Genomic DNA, 25053 nt, shown 5'->3' with positions numbered 1-25053 from the left:
TCCTAAAAACGCTCCCGGGGCTTCCCACGAGAGCCATTCCCAAACAGGACAGGCCCTTCAGAAGAAACACACGAGGCTGGAGGGGCCTTCCATTCCACACTCTGACTGCCACAAAGCTCACCCACCAAGCTGGCTACACCCAGCACACCCCCATCGCCTGCTGCCCCAAAACTTCTCCGGGTGCCCATTCCCACCCTGATCTGTTTTACCTTGTGCTTTGACACAGAGATGCAGGTGAGAGATTGATAAAGCGATGGTGTCTTTCTTAAAAGCATTTAATTCCTTCTTCCTCCCGTTTGCTCATCCAGGTTACTGTCCCTGTTCCAGTGTCTTGGTTATTTCAGTGATATCTATGTGCATCCTATGAGGACACCAGAGCCAGACCCTTTAAGACAGCCTTCCCACTCTGCAGGAGCAGCTGCTGCCACAGCTGAGCTCATCACTTCACACTGTATGTGCTGGGGTGACTCGCCAAGGCAAGGCACCCTCAAGGTCTGGTCACACCTGTGTCCTTTCTGCTGTTGGGATATATTTGTTCCTGTGCAAACTGAGCACAGGAACATTTAAATCCTCATCCCCAGTGGCTCTTGCTCATTCCACAAATGCACAGCCATGGCTATGGGGCAGAACTCACTACTGCATTCTCCCCATCACACACTTGGCTCCTGATGGGAGAGTCAAGGACAGAGGCTCCAGTCTATGGAGAGACCTCCAACGATGCCTTCAGCACCCAAAAGGACTCCATGCACACACGAACCCCAGAGCACACATTCTCCAGAGCAGCCACTGCTCCCCTCTTCCTGGTGCTGCTGAATCCTCTGATACTGAAGAATGAGGAAGGCTGCACCGACCTTGATGGGAAACCATTTTGGGGTTGTTCTACTTTGCTGCTCTTTCAACAGACAGAAACCTACTGCTCCTTCAGAAGAGCAACTGAACGCCACCGTTACGAGGCTGGAGGACTTGTGAGCACTGAAACTACAGGGAAATACTGGTGGCAGATGGACAGCTGGACTGGATGATCCTGGGAGGTCTTTTCCAAGCTTGGTGACTCTATGATACCATCACCCACTTCATCCTTGCTGCCACCTCCTGCCCATCACCAAGGACTCTACCACTCCAAAGGATAACACTGTGCTTTAATGTGCTTAAAACAACGGACGTCACTGATGTGGTACAGCAGCACTACTATACATATATACACACTGGTTGTTGGTAAAGCTTATGTATTCTTCTTATGACCAATATCCATGTGCCAGAAAAAAAGTGCACCAGGTCTTACATCGAATACGGGGACAAAATCCAAGGCCACAGGTATAGAGGTATGTTTTAAAGACTATGGGTCACCTGGAAATCAAAACCAGTGGTGGTGCAAGATGAACTTTATCCTGAATAGAGATAAGTGGTTAAAACACAACCATTTCACTACCCCAGGAGTAAGATTGTGTTTTACAAAGCCTTAACTCCAAACAACTAAAGCAAGCAGAGAGAAACAAATGTATCTTCGTGCACCTCTTTGGTCCCCAAGTTCTCCTTCCAACTGTTGAGCTAAAAAAGGAGAGAGTTTTACATTGAACTTCAAGCAAGAAAGGCTTAAGGCTTTTCATCTGGAAGTTTGAAACCAATGCTGAACTTGAGAGCAGCAGTATCCACTGTCTGCCATTAAGGAAAACTAAAGCCATAGAGGTACTGTATTTGGAAGGTGTGTAACAGCCTGTTCACCCCAGCACACAGCTCAACAGGACCCCAGGTAGGGAATATTATGAAACATTTTTCCAGGAACACTGTGAAGGTGCTCAGGGTAAAGCTAGTGCTTTAAAAGTCTGAGGTTATCTGCAAGAAGGGAGGGCAGCTGTGGTAATAAAACGTTACAGCATTTTGCTTGTTTTAAACAACTTCAGTAAGAAAGGCTTTAAAGTTCTTTATGCCCAATGGAAATTTGACCTCAATTTTATTGTTTGGGTTGGTGTGACAAGCAGGAATGTACACGAGCTGGTGAGGCCTAGCTTGCCAACCAGGAACCATGATTCAGGTTAGCATGCTGAACATCTTGGGATTCATATTCAGCAAAGCCAGAGTGACTACAAGGACCTGCAGGCACTGCAGGCAGCCAACACCCCGGCTGGCATTGTCTTTGTTCAGTTTTGTCTCCTGTACTTAGTTTAAGAAGGGTGGTTTTCATTTGCACATCATGTTTTCCCCATTAAGAGTTGCACAACTCCCATTAAAACTGTAACCAAGTGTAAGAAGTTCAACCAAGTCCAGCTGCCTGAGACTTCTTGTACCAATGCTGCCACATACAGAGGTTGCCACATAGACAAAACTGCAGCTTAATTCCCTTTGACGCCCCTGGAAATGCTTTTCTCAATTGCTCTTAGGAAATAAGCTGTAATTTCAGGTTACTTTGCCCTGGAATGAACTGCCATCAGGCAGAAACACAAAGTGCTCTGTTCAGGACTGCAGCGCTCACCTTTGGTCCAACATACACGAGGCAAACCTTGGAATGCTTGAAGAGAAATCTTCATTTTGAGATCAATCTAGATCTAGCTTAGCCTAACTCATGGAAATCCAAGGAGAAAAAAAATCAAAAGATATAAATATCATTAAAAACCTCTTTGGGTTTCTTAGCTCTTTGCCAACAAATTCTGGGTCTTCCTCCTGCAACCCCACTAGAGTTTGCTTAAAAACAGTAAGAAATTGACAGCTGAAGTGGTGAGACATCCTGAGGCACAAGAAGAAGGCGTGTAATACCCTTCACATGTTGAGATAAAACTGTGCTCCAAGCCATTTACAAGTTAGTTCCCTGCACGTTAAGAGGTTAGGAAAAATGTGTTCTAAATTCTCAAGTACGACAAACAAAGAGAGTTAATACCAGCAAGAATATAAAACACCACCAGAGGTAACATCTCAAAGAGGTATAACAGACATATCCAGACACTGAAACAGCCACTGCAGGACTTGGAATAACACGTAGCCATTCAGAGCTATCCTTTCACCAGAGGTACAGTACTGGCAGCACGTAAGTGGTCCTACAAGGATCCACAGCTGTCTGCTTCCTGTGCTGCACCCTATTTATTCCACTAACATAACTGCTTCATAAATATCCATTTCATTCCCAAACCTCACTCTCCTCCTCAGAGCGGTACATTCTGCACACTAGGTGGAATGAAACATACTCCAGCCCCTATCTGTAGCCTGTAGCTCTGCAATATCAGCATAACTGGAAATCCAGGAGCAGCCAACCTCATCGTTACGTGTTTCATTTGCCATCAGAAGTTCTTTTACTGAACAGAGACTATGACAACAATTCACGACGGTTTAGTTTAAGAGCGTGACGTGGGAACAAGTGAGAACAGACGGTGACAGCAGACACAACCATCTCCAGAGTGCAATGAGAGAGGAAGAGTTTCAGCTCCTGATGAGTGTCAAGAACTCCTCACGGGTCTTTGGGTCTTCCCGGAACACCCCCAACATTGTGCTGGTTACTGTTTTACTGTTCATTTTCTGTACCCCACGCATTACCATACACATATGCCTAGGAGAAAGGAGAGGAAGTCAGTAAATCAGATGTACTCCAAGGAACTAAGGAGTCCCATGAAGACAAGTGTTTCTTAAAGGGTCGCGTTACATTCTGCGGAAACAAAACTTCCACATCCAGAATGGCAAACTGTCAGAATGGCCAGTGGATATCAGCTGTCCTCTGGGACAAAGAAAGTCAAGTTCTGAGCTTCTGAGTGCTGTCTTCCCTCCGTAGATCCTAGGAAAATCCCACCTTTCCAATGTGATCACCACAAGGACATGCTTGTTGCTAGACTCGAGCTCTGCTGTTCTCGAGGATGACATGCAAATGGGACAGCTGACCCAACTGTCAAATTTCTGCAATGGTTAAGGCATTACATAGCTCCAACACCTTGCACTGAACCAGCTGAGATCACTCCTGCCTACCTCCTCTCTGCCTCGGGTACACGTGACACACAGCTGAAGAGCTAAGAGGCAACACACAGCAACTCTGCAGCACACAGCTGGAGTCACAGCCAGCCCATGCACTGCTGCAGGGAGGCCCAGAGAAACTTACGTAGCTTCAATCACCACTCCAACTCCAGCAGGCTGTAAGGCTTCTGTGATGGCTATTGCAATTTGTTTGGTAAGGCGCTCCTGGACTGAAAGGAAAACAGGGTGTTCAGAAGCACTGTTACAACTGACAAGCTTAAAAGCATCATCACTCCCTGCAAGCCACAGGAAGGAGAGCTGCAAGACACTGCGTCCTCGCTTCCAAGCGTGCCTGCCCCTTCTGCTCCCTGCCCCAGCCCAAGCTCTGCTCTCTCCAGATGAATTTTATTAGCATCAAACCTTAGCTTACATTTTGCACCTTGTAACGGGCCTTTTATTTGCTTGTTTATACTGGGAGTCCTTTTCCATTATGTGTTTGCAGGAGTTTGGATTACTGTGACGTGCAGCGATGGTAATTAAGCAGTTAAGAGTTCCTTGCTTTCCTCTATTCCTTTATTTTTAACATATATATTCACTGACTCTACTGCTACCCTACCCACAGCCTACACTCTCAATTTTTCCTTTTTAAGAAAAGGAAATTGAGATTTGGAAATTGAGAATTAAAAAACATACATATTAAGGAGCAAATTCAGGGAGACCCTCCTTAATTCGGTAGCTCCCAGTTCATCTCTTCATACAGGACTTCCCAAAGGCACGACCAACTACCTGGAGGACAGCACACCTCCAGCAGCATCCAACAGCTCCAGTTATTCCTTACAGCTGGATCTTATGACATTTATCCCCCGAATCAGTTCCTGCCTACATTCATTTTCATTGGCACATTCTACCCCTCAGGGGAAATGCAGAGACTAAGTAAGAAGACAGATGAGAAATACCTCTTCCAGAACACATTGTTTTTCCTCACTCTTTAAAATCTGAACAGCTCTGGTCCACCTATAATTACTTGTACCCCGAGCTAGCTAGCAAAGGGCTACACAAGCAATAAAAAGAAGATCCAGTTGTTTACCTTGTAGTCTTCTACTGTATATCTCCACAATCCTAGAAGAGAAAGGGGAAAAAAAAGGCAATTTGTTTTAGTTATTCCTTTCTGAATATTGTCCAGTCTTCACAGTTAACTTTCCACTACTGACAACAAGAGCACTGTATTGACCAAAGCCCATTCTGGGAATCCACAGAGCAGTGCTTCTGCTCAGCCCCTGGTTGGCATGGCTCAAGGAGCTTCTGGTACCCCCTGTCTGCCACTCCACTGACTGCTAAAGGGGCACATCTACCACTTCTTTGCTTTGGTTGTTACTTTTAAAGTATTTGCTCTACCACCCACCTGGATCACACACCCACAAGGGAATCCGTGGCCAAAGTCTCCCTGAAAGCCAATCCCTGCATTGACAGGCTGCCCACCAAATGCTGTTTTAAGGATGGTCAGATACTGGGACCAGCCTTGTCCTAGAGAAGTTCTGGATTCCTGCCTTTAACCACAGATTTAACTGAGAGCTATGGGAAATCACTGTTTTTATTTAAAACAGATACCCTTCACCCATCTTCCACATTTCGGTGCGGGGCTCACCTTGGTGCCCTTCTCTAACAGGGTTTAAATGTAAGCCACGTGCAGAGCAATTCAAGTGCTGATTTGATCATCTATCAGCACAGGACTGAAACCCACACATTTTGAGAAAAAAAAAGTCTTATAGCAGCTCTGTGACTCAGCAAGTTATTCATGCAGACCTGATGCACGCAGAACAAATGCTTAATTACACGTCAAGTGGCCATGATAAAAGTGCAAATCCAGAAAGATTCAATACCCATCTGGTCAGAGCAGACAAAAACCAGACCCTGGCTGGCAGGCCTGAGGCATTGGTTACAAGAAATGTTTCTGACAATGAGACTTGCCTGCTGCTTTGGAGAGAGAATTACATGCACAAAGTCCCCTCCAGAAATGAAATGGCCGTATTACAGCTATTCTGAACAAAGTAACATTAATATTTAGAAAAGCAGTTGGTGCTTGGGTTTTGTCTCGCATGTGAGAAGTCCTATAACCACGTCTGTGTGAAAATGGAGTTGGTGTTTTCAAACCTGAGTTTAAAATCCAAGGAAAAGTGTTTGTCTGCTGAATGCAGGTCATCCCAACGGCAGAAACACACCACGTTACACTAATCCTATTAGGAAAGATTAGGTCTACAGCACCAACAGCCTCACAAATCTTTGTGTGAACACTGGGTGCATTATATAGGGCAAGAAAGGGAAGCACTATTTGGCCTACCGATCTCTTCGTGGTAAGTACACAAAAGCAAGCAAGGACAGAGAAGGTTTTGTTATACAAGAATCTAATCTTTTCATTATTGTAGGACATGGAAGTTCTACCTTAACTTGTAAAAAAAAAAAAGGCAATATTTAACCTGTAAAGCACAATGCAGGAAGACATCCAAACGTATTTCTATGCTGAGAATAAACAGTGGGAAAATTGGAGGCTTCCAGCACCACGTTGCCACTCACATTAAGGACCGTTCAAGACAGTTTTAAACCAGCAGTTGAGAGGTAACTGCAGAATCCCATCCTACAGTATCAGGAGGCAGTTAAGTGTGGGCATAGTAAACATCCAGCAAGAAAATCCAAGCGTTTAACTGCTTCAGCCTTCTAATCAGAAGAAATTCCACCCCTGGAAGCACTGCTGGAAGATGTGAAGCTGGTCTCCCTGCAATATGAGGTCACCTTCAAAACGTGTCCTCCCAGGGTCCTCCTGCTCCCAAACCCAACTCCCTGTGGTACAAGCAGAGTGCAGAACAGAGATGACAGATTTTAAAGCACTTCAGTCTCACACACTGCACATCTCTTACCACCATGAAAGCCTGCAGGCGTGCAGATTTACAAGCCTAATTCTCCTTAGTGTGATTGGAACTACAGAAAGATTAACAGATGTATCAGGGAAAGTATAAGCGTGTCCTACTTGGTCTTTCTGAACTACAGCCAGTGTTCTCAGGTTCACCTGCTGCAAGACATCCACTCGGATGCCCAATCATCTGCCCATGTGAGGGATCTACCATCCTCTTCCTCACCAGGACCTGAAATTGTCACCTTAGAACACAACTCAGCAACAGTTGATCCAAGGGCACTTGCTGAGGAAAACAGCATTTTACATAACAAATGGATTTCTCAAGTGTCTCTTAATTACTTGCTTTCTAAAGTTGAGCCTTAGCAATAAAATCCACCCCACAGCTCTCTCAGGAGGCCTCGAGAGAAAGAAATGTCAGATTTATCAGATGAAAGTGTTAAGATTCAGGCCAAGATGGTGTCTTCATTTGCAGTTTGAGTTTCCTGCCCTTATCAGTCTATATACACACAGATCTTTAGCTGCAAGAGATCCTCAGTGTGTCTGCTAATCTGCCTTAGAACACAGCCAAGACCCCCCACTCATTCCTGCTTCTGCGTTCTCTTTCAACACCAATGCTTCAGATGGACACACAAAAGCATTACAGCTCTATTCCAGTCAACTGTGACATTAATTAACACAGAGCTCTAAGATTCATCTGCCCTCTCCACACACATACACAGACAAAAACAAACGTGTGATGCTGAGGATTGGTCTAAATCCAAATCCAGGGCACAAAGTGTGCCGAGCTTCAGAGGGGGACAAGATTAGAAAGATTAACACAGTTAGCACAGCTTGGAATCCTTTTTACAAATTAGCATCACTTTCATTACATTAGCACTTACCTAGCAAGCTTGCTGAGGCCAAGCACTTGTTTGTTGGGAAGATAGCCAATGTGTACCTAGACAGAGGAGAACAAGCCATTAGCAGAATGAAAACCCAACTTCCAAACGTGTGTGAAACTCATGCATAGAGGATGAGATGTGCATACACCCCAGAAGTGTGAGATGTGGAACAGCCCAGAAATCTTAGCACGTGGGAAGAACCTGCCACCGTGCAAGCCTCAAAACTTTACTGTGGAGCTAACAAAGGCTGTAAATGCCTCGTGAGGTCAGTGTCCTGGTGCAGAATAGGTCCTAAGAAAGGGGAGGAAAATCAGAGTTCTTCAAGAGTCAAGGCTTATATTCCAAGTCTCGGGAAAGCCACAGAGTACTGCTGCCCTTGGGCATGAAAAGCAGTACTTACCACTCAGCATAGCACTACCTGACATAGCCATGCTTTTCTTTCAAGTCCTAAAGCAGATTAAGGGAAAGGGAGGGAGAAGGACTGGATTTCCAATATAGGATCTGATGGCAAAAAGTACTTTGCCACCAAAATCAGGCTACGCCTACTGATGTTTTCCTATTATTATTATTTTAACACCAACTCACATGCTATGTGCTAGTAGCACCACAGATCACTGCATGAATCAGTCATCTTCTATCCTGCTTGAGGATGGATTTACTGAACAGTCATCACAAACATGTAGCTGCACTGGGCTGAAATGAGTTACAGAGTAAAAAGTTCTCAGATCTGAAGGGAGAAGGAAGGGCACTCAGCTGCCTGTTCTTTAGAAGGCTGTTGACATCAAGTGGGCTCACCCCTGCGACAGATTACAAACCAGCACTTATGTCACTGTACCTGAGACTTGAAAAATTAGCCAAGATATGGTAGGGGAGTATTAGTGTAAGACTCTGCCTTAGTGCTTTGCCTAGAGGCCCCATCTCAGAACCCTGTTTTGCTGTACCTGCAGTTAGAGGTACCGCAGCACCACTAATTACCTGGCTAACTCGCTCATTCCTACCACTTCTGTTGGGTAATCAACCCACTGACACCTGAAAAGACATGAAACATTTTAGATAAAGGAGGAGACATAACTTTGAAATAAGTGCTGAATCTTGTTCCCCACAGTGTAATTGTGTGTGTGTGTGTGTGTATTCCCAGATTTTATTCAAGATAGAACTGCAAATACAAGATCTGCCAATGGGTATCTGCAGCCTGTCTGATGCACCCAATGGGAGAATGGTTGTTCTGAGAACATCCAGAGGTGCACCCAGGCAATAGCAGACCATTATGTGAGCAGGACTGATTCGGTGCTGGTAACATTTATCCAAACCACACAGACTAAACAGCTAGATGAATGCATGTACTGCCACAGAAGTAATGAAGAGAACACACACAGACCAAGTAACCAACAGGAGAAATAGAAAGCTTTCACAGAAACAGAAGTTACTGTGTTCTCTGGTAGAAAATGCTATCCGTACAAAAAGAAAGTAGAAGACAATGAGCTGACTCACTGAACAGCTGGCTTCTGTTTGGGCATTTCATTTTCTGGGGGATGGTTTACTTGGAACATACGTGGCACTGATCAAATTTTACAGGAAACAACCACACTTGCTCCTCTGTCCCCTGAGTACTCAATGGTAGAAGGGATGGATTAGAGTAAGCTCCATCCTTCTGCATTCTTACAAGAGCAAAGAGGCTGAGGTTTTCAGAATTACCAACACCGAGCTATTCGAGTTCACAGATGTTGAGTTTTGTTGAGGGCTTTTTTTTTTGGTGGTGGTGGTGTGGATCAGGGGGGAGCATGAAGTTGTTGGCACCACCATTTGAAACACCAGCTCTGGCCATGGGAGTCCCGAGCTCCGCAGACCCCTGCTAGCAGCCCTCTCTTACTTTGGCTTATCAGAAGTTTGCTCCATTCACAGAGGCACTGGATAGCTCTGAGCCAGGAACTAAATCCGTGACGGAGGCAGCGTGCAGGGTGAGCTGGTTTAATATCAAGATGTCTGCCCTCGAGGCTTGCTGCTGCTTCACAAAGAAGAGCTTTAATGTGAAATGTCAGAAACCATTAGATTAGTTAGACTAGGAAAGGTTGAGCACAGAGCTTTAAATCCAAATAAAACTCACATTAAGGAGGTCTTTCTTATTTGTATTCTCTGGAGATTAACTTTTAGAATCATAGCCGTAAGCAGTAAATACTTACAGCTTTAAAAGCTTTGTAGTTATAGCCACAAAGTCTTTTACATGTCTTTTATCACGTATTCCCACGTCCCTTTGATGAGGAGGAGTTACCTTTCCAACAAATGGAACGAGGTGATGCTCACACAATGAGAACATGTCTATGTCCTTCACAATTACCATCTCATCGTGATCTTCATCAAAGATGGCGTCGTTCAGAACATCTGAAATTAAACACTTGCATTAAAAAAGATATACATGCACAAGCATGGAAGGTTCTTCCAGACAGTATCTAAGAAGGTTTGTGGCTCAGGACTACAGATTTTAGGGCTAAGCTATGGGAAACAAGGAGTAACACCACAAGCACACTTCGGTTTGGATACAATCACAACTACCTATATGCTACGTCACAAGTCAGCCTATAGTGTTTTATTTGAATAATAGTTTGTGCCCAGGTTAGGACAAACCCAGCCTTTGTGGAGCTGCTGGTAACTAATATCAATGAAAACTAAAGCTCATCGAGCCAGCAATGAGGAGCACAGCTCTCTCTACATCTCTACACTGGCTTCCACTGTGCTTGCACATAGCCCAGGCAAAGCTGGGCCTTAAGTTGGAGGAAAGCTATCACAATGGTGTCTGCAAACACTTCAACACCAGCATTGCTATCCTCCAGGATGCTCCGTGCCCAAACAAGATACCTTTGCATTTCACCCTGAAGCACACCAGCCAGCAGCTGTTCAGGTGTATACAGCAGTCAGAAAGATCTGTAGGCAAAGATCAGGGAGATCTCAGTGCAGAACAGCAGACAGCTAACGTGCAGCTGTGTACTCCATCTGAATCCTGCATCTCAGATTTAATCAAGAATTAATACGGAGAAACCCATGAAGAGGAAAAGTCAGCTCGGTAAGGAAAGGAACTTGTAGCATGAGACTTTGCTGGTCCCAGAGCTCAGCACAACAGACCCTCAGTTGGTTTTCCAGATTTAGCAGTCCCCTCACAAGTCCCTGAGCAATCCATCAGTTCAGGTTACAGCAGATTACTGTAGTCTCCAACAAAGGCTACAGCGAGCCAGACAGCGTTTGGAGAGGTTAAAAGTAGAACAGCCCCAAGGTAAGAGTGCCTTTTAGAAGAGAAAACAGAGAAAAACAGCAAGAGAAGGGACAGAGGGGCTGACTGGCACGAGGAGCTGTGCCACGATGTTAGCTTGGAAGTCCTTTCCAGAGTAAGACCCACCACAGCAGGCCCACCCCACTTCATCCAAGGTGCAGCTTGGCACCTGCAGTGATGATTATACAGATCTAATAGCTGCCTCTGCTCGCCTTTCTGCCTCCCCCTGACACGTATGCACACCTAACAGCCACCATCTGCTGTCGATACGTATCATCATCATGGAGCATTTTAATTTCCTGCTTGCTATCAGCACTACAGGTAACCCTGGAAACTGTGTGCAAGATGTTCTGCCTGCCACACACGTCCCTCCCCAAGAAGGGCTGGCAACCTGCAGAACAGCAGGGCTGGACCCCAGAAGGTTTCTGATCCAGTGGGAGAGCAGGGACAGAAGGGCATGAAAGAGGCCAGGAAACAACTCTATGAAGGCACATGATTTTGTGCTTCAAATGTTACAGCCTCATTTACACCAGATGCATCCAGAGAGGTTTTTGATTACATGGGAAGCACCATGCTGTCGTATTACTACGAGCACAGCCAGAAAGAGCCAAAATTTGGGAGAGAGCAGTCGCAGAGGACAACAGAAAGGAGCCAGAGCAGCAGTGCAGGTTCTCAACACTCTGCAGATGTGCCATTTCCCCAGCAGAAAAGCAAACAGTGGTTTCACAAAACCTGCTGCTGTGCCCAGCACTGTTCAAACAAAATCCAAACAGACCCGAGGAGCATCTCCAGAGTGACTGCTGCTGTTATTAGACCACCAGCACTGCACCGGAGCCCGATGTTAGATATGGATTTACGTCAGCACGCTCACGGAGCAGACTGTTCAGAACAATCAGAAGTGGTCATGTTCTCATTATGAGCCTCTGTAACGTGTGACAGCACAGCACCACACAGCAGAAGGTAATTCAACACGGGAAAGTCTCATACTAATACACACACGAGTGTATTCATGTACAAACTCATTAATAATATATATTTATAAATGGATCCTTTGAGGCTTCATCCAAGGAGACAAGATCAATCACCAGCACGAGGAAGAGCTGTGTTGTGGAGACTGCTGTTACCCTATTGTAGGGCAGGGGCAAAGAAGACCAAGAGACCCATCAAGCATCACACAGGCAACTTCAGGAAAAGAAATACATCCCCTCCGACAGCCAAAGCAATTTCATCCATCCTTTCTGCATATCCTGTCAGGTTACAGCAGCTTGGGCAACAAAGGATGCTTTAGAAGCAAATAAGCACGTAGATCTTTGTGTAAAGGATATGACCACTGAGCTGTAGGGTATTTCAAACCTCTCATTTATACAGATCTTGTCAATTTCACACAAGATCTTCAGAATATTACTAGCAAGTTGCAGCCAGGTGACAGATGAGAGCTGCTCAGCTGCAAAACTTCTGCAGCTGTGTCCACTGTGTCAACTGGAACAGCTGCACCTTGAGAAGGAGGGCCAAAACCCAGAAAGGAAGAAGCAACTTAGTGTTAGCCTTGCTCATCCTCTGCTTGCAAGGAGGGCGGCACATTCATCCACAGTCTCTTGGCCCCTCGGGATGATACTTCCCCTCAGCTCACCCTGCTTTTATTGGTCACAGCTGTTCTCAAGTGCTGCCACCAAGCCCTGCGTGCCACAGGAGCCAGCAAACATCACTACCTTTGTTCTGAGGGAACTTGCTGCTTAAGCCCAGGTGCATCACGTTAAGGAAATGCAAAGATTTGGATAAAAATACACGGCTGTAAGGAAGTGAATGAGAACAAACATAGAGCTGTGGACAATTATTCCAGCTGATATATCCTCCAGCCCAGATTTCAAGTCTGGATGTAGAAGCTTCATTGGGCTGTTAAAGACTAAGCAGTCACTTCTGTTTCCAGACTTAACTTGCAGCAGATCAGAATTAATTTCCCCCTTTATCTTCTCAAGAGTCAATTAAAACAAAACAAAAATAAAATAAAAATGAAAAAAAATCAGATGAAGATGAAGATAGAATGAGAAAGACCTTTCGGGACTTTGCGTCAGAGCTAAGCAAAAAGACCTGTTGCTATAGAAACTATTTGCATAGCTTTAATGTGACACAGGAAAGCAAACACACCTCTGGCAACCAAAGAAGATGGAGCCCACCCAGCAGCTGGCTCTGTAGGTGAAGGGAATGGAGGATGACAGCCCTCTGTAGAGCAGCACTGCAGTATTTCACACGCCTGATCTCTGCTAGGACTTCCAGACAGGAGCCTGAGATGGTTGCAGGATGCTCTCACTATGAGTTGAGTTGCTTCACTCCATGAAGGAAGGCAGACTACAGATTGCTCACTGTGAGGATGAAGTCAGTCTCAGGTTTAGCAATCTGGCTCCTTGAGCTCAGCCATGCTGGGAGCCATAAGCACGAGGCTCTCCCATGGCAAGGCTCCAGACTGCCCTAACAGCTCGCCTGGTAGAGGTGGAGGATGCTCCAAAGAGCCCAGAGACCACAGAAAACTGCTCATTGAGATGGAATCAGCCAACACTCAACAGCAGGCACATCTGTCTGGCTTTGTACTCCTGCAGAAAGTTAACGACTTCAGGTTGCTAAGACAGAGGGTGGACTGAGTACACCAATTCCCAACAGAATGACCATCTGCTTTAAGAAGTCTTGAAGAGCTCTCGACTCAACCCAAGCTGTAGTGAGGCTATTTCAGTAGGCAGTAAAGAGTTCCAAAGCTGCAGAGAATAATTAAATAGGCATTAGCACCACGTGGACTCCTTGCCGTCGTATACCTTCCCAACAGGAAGGAAGAAAAGCATCACAAAAAGGATGACAAGTTTATGACTAACGTTTCTGGTTTCGTCACTGCCACAGCAGAGGACTGGAAACAGTCTGCTTCAGAAAGGAAAGTTCCCTTCAGAAGCAAAACTTAATTCTTCAGCTGCCAGAAATTATACGTCTGGTCCAGCTCTTTTACAACTCACACTGAAGAATTAAGTAGGGAAGAAAACCACCAGTGCTGTTCTGCTAATTCCAGCCATCACCTCTGTGGGTTCATTTACTCTCTTATAAAGCCACTCTCCACAACACAGTGAGAGATTTACATCCATTCATATGAGATCAGCCCATCTCAGACCCTCAGACAAAGCTCAAATAAGGTCTGGAAGTTTTTTTTTTTTTGCCAGTGTACTTATTAATAAGAAGGAAATCAGGGCTGTGGAGATGCTCATTGATACATAACTGGATTTCAACACCTCATTTCACAGAAGGTTCTGGAAGTTCCCATCCACACTTCTTTCTGAAAACGAAACAAACGAAGAACACAGAAGATGTAACAACACTCTGGAAAAGTGATGTGAAGAGATCAGGAGTCTTTGATAGCATAAGACCTAAGAGGTTGACAGTTAACTCTGGGGGAAAAAAAATAAGCATATCTAATTTGGTGTTGCTCAACTATTAATGGTCAGGGAGATCACAGAAGTCTCACTGCTTTCAGCACCACTTTCAGCCTGGTAGGCTGAAACCCCTGTGCAGGGCTGGGGGGTGAGGTGAGAAGCAGCCCAACATCTCACCCCAAACAATCCTCTTCCCCCCACCCTTCAGTTCAAAGAAACAAACTACAGCCATACTGCCAACACTGCTGATATTTAAGTTATTAGGCTGTTGTATCTCTGAGGATGAGGTTTAACAAGGCCAAGCTGAGCTGGGCAGGGAGTGGGACAGCTTCTGTGTCCCCAGCAACCCAATCTATAACTGTGAATGTAAGCAGGTTAAACACACTGAGGGATGGCTGAACCCCCAAACCTGACTGAAAGCTGGAAAGGCCTTTCAGTTTCTGTTCATCCAACAACCACAATGAGCAGCAACTACTCAGCAAACATGCCTCTAAGCTTGAAGTGCCTACATACAGTTTAAGCAAGTTAACTTCCCTCTGCAGAGGCAGGGAGTCTGTTCAGCTCTGTCTGATGTTTCACACAGGATTGTAAAGGAGTTGGACCTGTTGTGCAACAGCGTGCTGTTTTGAGGCTAGCACCTTTCATATCTGCTGTTTCTGAAGTCCTCACCTTCAGTTATGAGTTGGTCAGTTTTGATTTCTATGTATTTGCTCATTTACTGCATATGCACACAGTCCAAAGGAAGGCAGTTCCAAGCAATGAACGTTAAGCATTTACTGAAGGAGAGACATCTCCCAAGGCTCAGCCTTCGTGCCTTTGGCAGATGATTGCCTGAACAACTCTAAGAATGCTGAAGGCAGTCAGCCAGCTAACAGCCCAGATCACCTTGATTAATCAGAAGAGCACGTTTCTGTTTTGTCGTCATCTGCTTCCAGAATGAAGAAGCCAATAAATCTGACCCCAACTCAGGGGAAGAAAGTATGTTCTCGTGCGTCTTCAGCGCTCAGAAGCACTGAGTGAAATAAAACTCCTGGTACCTTGCAATGGCTACTAATACACACATGTTTGAGTGTAAAACACTAGCACCTTCAGATCTGCTCCCCAGATGGATTTTACTTGAAATCCCCAAGGGCATTCTTGCTCCTCCAACAAAATTTTGATTATCTTTATGGTAAAGTGAGATTTATTTGAATAAAGTCTGTCAAGGTGAGAGCAAAGGACCGGGACCTTTAGAAACAACTAGGATTAATGGGAGAACACATCTAGAAAGAACACTGAAAGCCAGATTTAGATATTTAGCAAATCAGCTCTACTAATGGCTCTGAAATGCAATATTGACCAGCTGCAGAACACAGATAAAGACAAATAATAAAGCAGGAACTTCACTTTGTCCAGCTCACATTGGATTTCACAGCTTGGAAATACATTTATCATTTTGTGTTCCTGCACCTTATGGAAATGTAAAATTAAAGTTGATTTCTCTCCTCCCTACCTGAGGTAGGTACCAAAGCTGACTTGCAGACCTGTAGCTGGATTGATTCCCTGCTTCAGTGTCTCTAGCTTTCAGCTTCACAGTGCAACGAAGACCTCCCACACAGAACATAATCCCACACCAACTCACAGCCAACCCTTTAACCACCAGGCATTTGGTAGCTGTTAAAGAATTGCCTTTCAACCACAGCCTCTCCCCTCCCATTTCACGACTAAGAGCAGGAAGACCAGAAGCACAAGAGACGAGGAGCTGGGCTGCCCACCCAACGCAGGAAAGGACGCCTGCATCACAGCTTCCTCTCATTTCCTAGAAAAGCAGCAAGAAAAGCAGCTCAGGAACACAGCACCTAGCAGGGACAGTAACAGAAGGATAGAAACAGCGTATAACACAGCTGTCACACAGGGTGAGCATCCAGGAGGGGGTACCCAGAACTTCTCTGCTCCAAGATTGGGACGCCCTGGATGTGAGGCTGGGACAGGTGAACCAGCATCCCTCAGGTCCCAGCGGGGCGGGCGTGCTGCTGGGACAGAGCTCGGCCGTGACACGGCAACAGGAGGAGCTGCTCACGACTCAGCGCCGGACGTGAAACGCACGAGCGTTTCGGGGAAGAGAAACGGGAAAGCGAAGCGGGACGCTGCGGGGCTCAGCCCTGCCCGGCGCTCAGCGCTCGCGTCCCTCATCCTCCAACCGAACCTCAACTACGACCGTAAGGAGGAGCGGAAGGGGAACCGGAGGGGAACTCCCTCGTTTCCCAAGCGCAGTTTTACGGCACGCACCGCGCTCGGCCCTTCCCGGCACGGCGGGGAGGAGGGCAGGCGAGGCGAACCCCCGCCCCACGTGCCCATCGGCCGCCTACCCGCGATGGTCTCCTGGTAGCCCTTGGTGAAGAACTGCATGGCGGTGGCGGCCCTCCAGGGCGTCTTCAGCAGCCCCTGCCGCTCGGGGTCCTCGCCCAGCGCCCTCAGGATGGTGGTGTAGGCGGCGGCCAGGCCGGGCAGGCTCAGCTCGTTGTCCTCCTCGCTGCGGGGCCGCTCGCCCCGCCATCCGTCCCCGCTGCCGCCGCTACCGCCGGGTACGCGCGGCTTCTCGGCGCCCAGCGGGGGGGAGGGCGGCCCCTCCCGCCGCGCGTACCCGTTGCAGCTCCGTGCTGCCGCCATAGGCGCCGGCCCGGCCGAGCGCGCTACGCGGAGCCGCTTCCTCGCACCCCTCCCACAGCCCCCACCACACTCCGGTCCGACGGAGCGCAGCGGCCCGCTTTATACCGCCCGCGCCGCTCCTATTGGCTGGCGCCGCTCTTACGTCACCGCTCAGCCCGACGCCGCGATCCGGGTTCGAGGCGCGGGGCCGCCCCTCCCGCGCAGCGCCAGTGTGGGGTACGGCGCCTCAAAAGGGGGATGGGGAAAACAGGACGTGGTTGGGGTAGGGGTCTGCTGCCTTCAGAGGGACTCGGGGCGTGTCACACAGCATCTTTCTAGGGTGGAAATACGTCATTCATAGTCATCGTTACATTTCCATCTGCAAGATGTGAGGTTAACAGAATGAATATACCCAATGGTATTACAGCCAAGGTAGTTTATAGATGGTACAGTTAGAGTATTGCGATGGGAAAAGAGACAACTGAAGTAAAGGAAAAAAATGCTCACCCTAAGCCTAGGCTCGTGATGGAAAACTTCTAAGGAGCAATCTCCAGAAAGAGATCCTTCCCCAGTGGTGGTCAGCCCTTACATGGGGTCTGGGAGAGGTGGGGTCAGACTCCTTCTGCTCACACAGTGCACTGCCTTCACCTGTGCTCCTGTGGCTGGCTCAGTGCTCACCTCAGCTGATCCAGCAGTGGTTCAGGCCGTGATTCAGCAGTTCCCATACACCATCATATGGGAAAATTCTGTGTGTTGGCATTGCTGTGCTCCCACCTGCAGCCCTGCATCCAATAGGAACGTGCTGCTGAGTTTGGTTGTTGGGACCAAAGGGGTATCCAGAGGTACCTATGCTCCTCCACTCCTTGGGCCAAGATTTTATCAATAATTCTCTATTAATTAACCCCGTTGCCCATTAATGCCCTGTTGGCAATAAAGCCAACGGAGAACTCCTTCAGGGAAACACTGCTGTGCCAGAATGGCTGGCAAAGGAGCTGGGCAGCCTTCTCTGGGTCAAGTGAAGCTATCTAAAAGGCATTTCTTAAATGGTGCTTTCTGCGCTGACAGCCGTTAAATGGCAGAAATAAACCACACGCCGTATTTATCCCCCACTGACAAAAGCAGGAGCACTGGGCAGCGAGCTCAGCGCTTCAAGTTTGAGCTGACTAATTCCTCCTCCTCAGCCCACCCGCAGCGATTTGTGTCGGCCCGACGTGTCGCTAAGAGCTCAGGCAGGAGAGCGGATCGATAGCCGCGTTAGCATCGAGCCACAGCGAGGCCCCAGCACAGCCCTCAGCTCTGCTGAGCTCTCCATCCCGATTCTGAACCGTGGACAGCTTCTGCTTCACAAGTGGAGTTGGCTGTGCCCGTGCATCTCTCCACCCCGTTGCTTGCCGGTGTTATCACCCCAGGATCGATAAAGCCATTTGCAGAGCGGGCTGTCCCGTGGCAACACAGCACTTGAAACCCTTGGCCTGCATTTCCTGGCCCTTCGTGATCGAGTCCTGCTTCAAGTGGCTTTTCACAGCCTGGGTACAGATCAGCATCGTGCCTGCCTGTAAGGAAACAAATGAGTTGGGCCATTGTTTTCCTTCGGAGCACAATTCTATTACAGAGCTTGGAAAGCCAAAGAAAATATCCTTTTATTGCTTTACAGTACAAGTGTTCTTTTCTCAGAATATACGTCTTCCTGTGAGCCTGGCACTCCCTCTGAAATCAAACAGGTCTGCAATGCTCCAGCACGCCAACTCATCCACGTACAGATCTTTTCCAAAGATAAAGGCTTGCCATGCTCTCCAGCACGGGATGCTCGCTGCTTTGAAAGGCCAGCAGGCTGCACCCGCTGCTCTGAGTCTTTTTTGCTGGTTTGTAGCAGTTGTACCTTTCCTGCAAGGCTGGACGAGTGGGCTCTGCTGAAGTACAACAGAATACCCCACGAGCAGAACAAGACAGCAGGTCTGGGCATGGGGATTTACTTCAAGATCAAATGATGCGATGAAACACAGCAATCAGAAGCACAGAGGGAGGGAGAGGGGATGCTTTGTGCTCCTGGGACATGGAAAGGAGCTGCTGTGGTAGCAGGGGAGCGGGCTGAGATGCAGCAGCACTTCCCATTGCTACACTGCAGGCTCGGGGTCAGCACGGAGCCCCCCACCTGGGTATTAAGTCCTATTCTGAAAGAAAAAAGAGCTAGTCGGATGTTATGTTTCCCTTAAAGATTCAGTCCATGTTTTCTGGTGGGTTTGGGTTCATCGTTCTGTGAGCACCCGGCTCCGTTTGGCACTGCCCAGCCAGGTGGAAGGCTCCCAGCACTGGGAGGTTATTTGCAGCACTGCCTGCAGCTGGGCAGTGGAGCAGAGTGCAGCTCTGGTGGAAGAGCTGGGGCCTGGAAGCAAGGCAGGTGCTGTGCTAGCTGCTAATTTTAGTGCTGGGGCTGGCAGCAGTGCTTAGTGATTAAACATCAGGGTTAAAACGCTGCTCATCTTGACACCTCTCCACCATTTGACAAGTGGAGGACTGTAAGAAGGGCACGCCATCACCTCTCCAGATCCCTAGCTCCGAGATCCCAGCTGTGACTGGGGAAGCAGTTCTGCTGCCTCTTTCCAGCCCCGTGCACAGCAGTGAGATCCAGACTGTGGGCCCCAGGCTGCGGACATTGGGTATGATGAAACCCAGCAACAATATAAAGCAAAAATTAATCCAGGAGAAAAGCAAACAGGAACTGGGGACTTGCAAAGCCTGACGTCCTCTCTATTATTTCCATGAATTCATCCACTAAATCCAGGAGTGTCCCTCAAAACAGACCTTTAGCATGTTTGTTCAGAAGAGCCATGTGATTGCAAAGACCTAGATCTCCAAACCCAGCCAGAAAACTTTCCTGCAAGTTTACTTTGGATGTTTCCTCCCCTCCTATAGAAGCCAAAAGGACTTTGGTTGCTTTGTGGGACCAGCTGTACCTGCTTCTATTGCAGAGCAGGAACTGAACTGGATTTGTGTAATTGAAGGTGTGAGATAGAGGACAGATGTGGTCCCAACAGCTGGATCTACAGACCAGCTCGGTTCTGTTTCTCTTTCAAGAGCAGCACCCTTTTTCCTCCAAAACAATGCCACTGCATCAGAAGCTACCAGTCAGCATCCTGCTCAGGAGGAGTAAGGTCAAAATATTTCACTTAATGATGCACACCAAGATATTCCCAAAGTCATCCAATCTCAATATTCTGCTTTTCAAAGAGGGATTTCTGTCTAAGTTATTCAAATTGATTTTTTTTCCTCCTAATTTGGGACACTCGGAGTATATTACTGAGCCAGTTCCAGACTCTTTTCTTACCTGATTTTTCAGACCACCTTTTGAGGCTGCAAAGGACTTCAATGTCCTGAGCTCAAGGTATAAATCCCCTGTTCAGGAATTTGATGCAGCCTTCAAGGAGGAGCCCTGAGAAGCCACTCAGCTTAATCGCTTCAAATGGGGACTTAATTTCTTCTTCTATTTTGGACTGTATTAAAGGACACTGGGCAGGTAGCTCAGCTTGAATATTAAAAAAAACAAACGTCATCCATCCCCACTCAGCCCATCTCCCAGGACCATAATGAGGACTCTGAGCCATCATCACAACGACCTAGTGCAGCAGAAAAACAACCTTACACAGTTCACTGAGCCCGCAGTGATTTCCTATCAAGATGTTTTTCCTACCACTGCAATCCTCTTTTTCTTCAATAAACCCAAATGCTGAAATATGCCTCGCTGCCTACAATATTCATCCTGTACAGTCCCTGATACCATCATTTCTTACCAAAGAATGCAGATTACTGTTGGAATATTCCATTACTCTCCTGGATTTTCTGCACTGTGTCAATACAGTGCTCCTATGTACATTACATATTACTTGCAGCCTACTGTCAGCATTGAACAATAACGTGCAAAGCAATTATAACAGTGGATCTAAAAAAAACCATTTAAATTAATGGCTCTTCAGATTTTTCTCTGTTTGTGCTTACCATTACAGCTGACATCATGACCCTTCCATTTTCTAAGTACAGGGAAAACTGGAGGTTCCTTGTTTGTTTTTCTCAAGAATTACCCATAACAATTACCAAAAGTGTTCAGCATAACACCTCTGCCATGTACAAAAATCTCTCCGGATCTTCAACCTACAGATTTCAGCATTAAAAACGTTTTCCCAATGGAGAGTCATTTGCCTTTCCAGTAATAAAATGAAGTGAAATGAGAATAAAAACAAAAAGAAAAAAAAGGAAGTGCAAAGCCAGAAAAAGAACAGGGGGCTGTTATGTTAAATTGGTTTAATTTATCTTTAAAAAAAAAAAAAAAGAAAAAGTTTGAAATTCAAATTTGTTTCAGAACTATGTATTAGACATACTGCCCCCTTCCCCAAAGAAGGGTAAAAATGACTGCCTTAAAGTCTGTTTAATTACAAAAAACACAAAGGAAAGGAACAATCACATTTAATTTTAAAAACAAACACGGGAAACTACGCACACAACTTCAAGTTCTGAGCACTGAAGTACAGACTGGGGAAGCACAGTCTGGCCTGGCTCATTTCTGCACACCTGGTCTTCCTAATTCAGCTTCTGTCCTACCTGGTTTCCTGCCCCAGCCTGAGTCAGGCTTCTCAGTGACTGCCTCAGATGCTGAAACTGCAGCTGACCATCAGGAAGACGTTAAGTCATCATCTTCCCCTCCTTCTCATTCCTCAGACTCTTTCTCTTACAAGTGTTTGCAGCAGGCAGAAGGAATGGTACAGAAGACATTACTCTAAAATGGTAGGACAATTTTCGTACATAGCATACACTCCCTATAATGAATCAGCTAGATTTAGCACCAAACATTATGAGCATGCAGGCACATGGCTACACTAAACTGTGGAACTGTACTTCTAGGTAATGGTCCATTAGCATTAGTTTGTCTGTCAGTCTTTACACTAGCAACTTGCAAAGAGACCTGATGAATGGATTCAACATTTCCCCGGAGAGCTGATAATAAAACACTTGGAGCAAGGCACTCTCGTTTGGCAAGTGCTCTTTGAGTACAGTGGCAAATTTCTGAAAACACTGCATAACTGCACTGAGAAAACAGATGCTGAGAAGGTACAACATTACTTAGCTCTGCTTGAATGCAAAAGATGACAATCTGACATTGGTAGATTGATCTAAAGGCTTCTTCTTTTTGGATAAATTTGAGTCCTCTGATTTTTGCTCCTCGTCCTTTTTCACCTCATCTTCAGCAGCTGTGGGACGCTTCCGTTTTTTATCTTCTGTTAAATCATTTGCTGTTCCACCTTTTGCTTTCTCAGACCACACCTTTGAAGAAAGTACATTGTTAAATAGAAAGCTACTACATAGCAGGCCACAAAATTCAGGGCTTTATTTTACGTGCACTCTTTCTCTGATTATAAGGAAGCACTGGAGTTGACTTCCTGTCAAGAACTAAGAGAGACTAATCAAGTTGAGTAAAATGCCCTCACTTTTCTTCTTTTTTGTAACAGCATTCACCTTCAAAACTGTAATTCCTTTGAGCCTATATATGGAATTGAAGGCATTAATGGCCTTTCTGGACAAATAAGAAAGCCAAAAGGCTTTAGAACCAAGCCCCAATGAATTAAGTCTCACTATATCACTTTTAACTCCTTCTCTTCTCATTTGTTACTTCTTCAGTGATTACATTTCGCCCAGATGACCCAATGTGGGAAAGCAGCTTCCTGCTTTTATTTATTATTTAGATAACAACTCAGTATATATTTTCACAAAGCATCTGTTTTAGATCATGGTCCAATTGAAAAATTAAGTTCCTGAGGATGGACAGTGGAATTTAAAGGGAAGAAAGTGTCCTAACTGAAAGTAATCAAAGAATTTGGTGGGGAAAAAAAATCTAAGATAAAATTAAATTAGAGAACATTTCTTACCATTCTTTCTTCTGATGACAGAATCCTAAACCGACTCATGCCTTCTTTTATTACTTCTGCTTCATTCAGACCAGGATTATCTGTTAAAATGTTTGCTCTGTTCTCTTCTAGCCACATCTGGAAACCTGTCTTTGGTCTAAAGCAAGCACAGAAAAAACGTCAGTTAATGAAGGTTACAAGAAAACCATATGCCCCAAAATAACATTTCTAAACAACACTTGAGAAGGTTTTTTTGCTCTCCAGAGAAAAAGCATATATAGTCAGCAGTTCACTTTCTCCTCTTGCAGTATGCTAACAGAACATGCTGACAAGGCAAGACTAATCCAAGAGTTTTTATTAATTCTGTGATATATGTGGAGATTAACATTTCAGGTTCAGAATGATAAAGCATAATGGTTCTTTTCCTTTCTGACAAGGTCTCGTCAGCCTAAGAATAGAGCACATATTAGCATGTTTCAGCTAATCCTTTTCACAGTTCTCTTTGTCACATGCTTTAGAACCTTATCTGTTAAGGCTAATGAAAAGAATACTAGTTCAAATGAATAAAGATTATGTTCGACTTCCTCAGTTAAATGAAGTCTAAATAAAAAGTCATTATAATAACAGAAGTTTCATGAGGACTGGGATTGTGTAAAATACATCTGCTCCAGAGGAATAACATGCATTCAGAGTGTCAACTAGAAAGAGATATACTGCTTAAGTGATGTCAGCATTTTGCTTTATATTTTTCCTTAAAAAGTATATAAATAAAGTTGGAAAACACAACAGCAACAAAAAGCCACAACACAAAGCAAACCAATAGCACCCATATGAAAATTAACCAGTTACACTTCCACATATAACATTTAGCTTTCGGATCTTTGAGACTGCTTAGACATGTTTTAACTTCAAGCTTCCCCTATGTTTGGAAATAGTACAGCAGAATGGCTTATCATTCCAAGGTCATTATCAGATTCAAATATTATTAAGGCAAAAGTTGTTGCTTACAGCCCTGAAACTAAGTGCATTACTCATTGTTTGTTTATTATTCATCCACACATTCTACAAATTTGTTTCAGGCTGACGCAGAACTTTCACTTTGAATAATGGTGCCATGCATAACTGGAAAGATTTAATAAACAGAAACTTCCTCTGCTCCTTCACTGTGAATGTAATAAGTATGTTATCAAACTGCTACAATATAAGCACCAGTTTGCTGTTCTTCTGAAGAAAACTCACAAATGTGACAACTTGTGAGCTAACACTTCAATCTTAAGCCACCTTGGCTAGCCCAGCACCTTCAGAAACAAATAGTTTTTGGACTTGCTGTTCTATCAAAATCAAACTATGGCACTGAGCAGCAAGTGTTGGCTCACCTTTTGTTTTCAGTGCTGTCCTGTGCAGAGACTTGGACCTCAGAGGGCTCATTTCCCACTTTTTCTTCTCTTTCTCCCACTCTTTTTTCACTGGAGCTGGGTGTACGAACCTGGAAGAAGGATGCTGCCGAAGCCTGGAGAAGCTGGTGAATTAAAAAAAAAAATCAAAAAAGGGAATGAAAAAATGCAGCAGGGTCAACTTCAACCAACACACACCATAGAGCCTAACAAAAAGCAAGCCTTTTCCTGAAGATGTAGGAATCATTTGCATGAATGGAACAACTAACCCAAAAATTTAACATACACCACTCAGCCTCAGCACAGCAGACGTTTACTTACCATTATTTAAAACAAAAGCACACAATTCACTGCAGGATGCAATTTCTACAAATGAAGCTAAAATTTATTTGGCTGTTCTGTGTCTGCTTACATTTCTGCAGTACACTTAACACTGCCATCTACAATGATTTACTAAAACAGCAGGTTTCACACTTGATAAAAACTGGTGAAGTTCAACTGACTCTTCTTTGCTCAGTGAAACAACATGAAAAGACCAGAAGTGTTACCTGCTTGGACTTTGGCTTGGGAATCAGAGGCTTTATAACTGGAGGACTCTCTTTGTTTGCAGCTCGACTGCTTGAAATTTTCTTTGAGTATTTGCTCATAGTGTCTAGAACATTTGTTGAGGGGACTAGCGGGTCCTTTTTGTTAGATGACACCTAGCAAAACAAATAAACAGACACTTTCTTCACTGTATGTCCTTCCAA

At 45.5% G+C, this 25053-nt stretch overlaps 2 protein-coding genes across 2 annotated transcripts in view; both read right to left on the bottom strand.

Moving 5' to 3' along the window:
- Positions 1 to 1731: 1731 nt before the first annotated feature.
- On the bottom strand, positions 1732 to 17097 carry GCH1 (GTP cyclohydrolase 1). The gene is made up of 6 exons (XM_065748078.1): positions 16737 to 17097; positions 9989 to 10098; positions 7720 to 7775; positions 5018 to 5049; positions 4076 to 4160; positions 1732 to 3535 (listed from the first exon to the last, which is right to left on the bottom strand). The coding sequence occupies exons 1-6, from the start codon at positions 17035 to 17037 to the stop codon at positions 3409 to 3411; spliced, it is 711 nt and encodes a 236-aa protein (XP_065604150.1). The 5' UTR covers positions 17038 to 17097; the 3' UTR covers positions 1732 to 3408.
- A 4301-nt stretch (positions 17098 to 21398) lies between these two features.
- Positions 21399 to 25053, bottom strand: part of WDHD1 (WD repeat and HMG-box DNA binding protein 1) — a 29163-nt gene continuing 25508 nt past the window's right edge. Inside the window, exons 23-26 of the mRNA XM_065748067.1 lie at positions 24853 to 25005; positions 24287 to 24429; positions 22932 to 23067; positions 21399 to 22329 (exon numbers count right to left, since the gene is read on the bottom strand). Of these exons, the coding sequence (XP_065604139.1) occupies positions 22129 to 22329; positions 22932 to 23067; positions 24287 to 24429; positions 24853 to 25005 (633 nt within the window). The 3' untranslated portion in view covers positions 21399 to 22128. The remainder of the gene's footprint in view (positions 22330 to 22931; positions 23068 to 24286; positions 24430 to 24852; positions 25006 to 25053) is intronic.

This window comes from Cyrtonyx montezumae, unplaced genomic scaffold (assembly GCF_038088225.1).
Source record: "Cyrtonyx montezumae isolate F1298 unplaced genomic scaffold, pur_monq_1.0 scaffold_10, whole genome shotgun sequence".
In the NCBI taxonomy this organism is placed as follows: Eukaryota; Metazoa; Chordata; class Aves; order Galliformes; family Odontophoridae; genus Cyrtonyx; species Cyrtonyx montezumae.
Note: the sequence above shows the minus strand (reverse complement) of the source record. Positions and strands in the feature narration are given on the sequence as shown.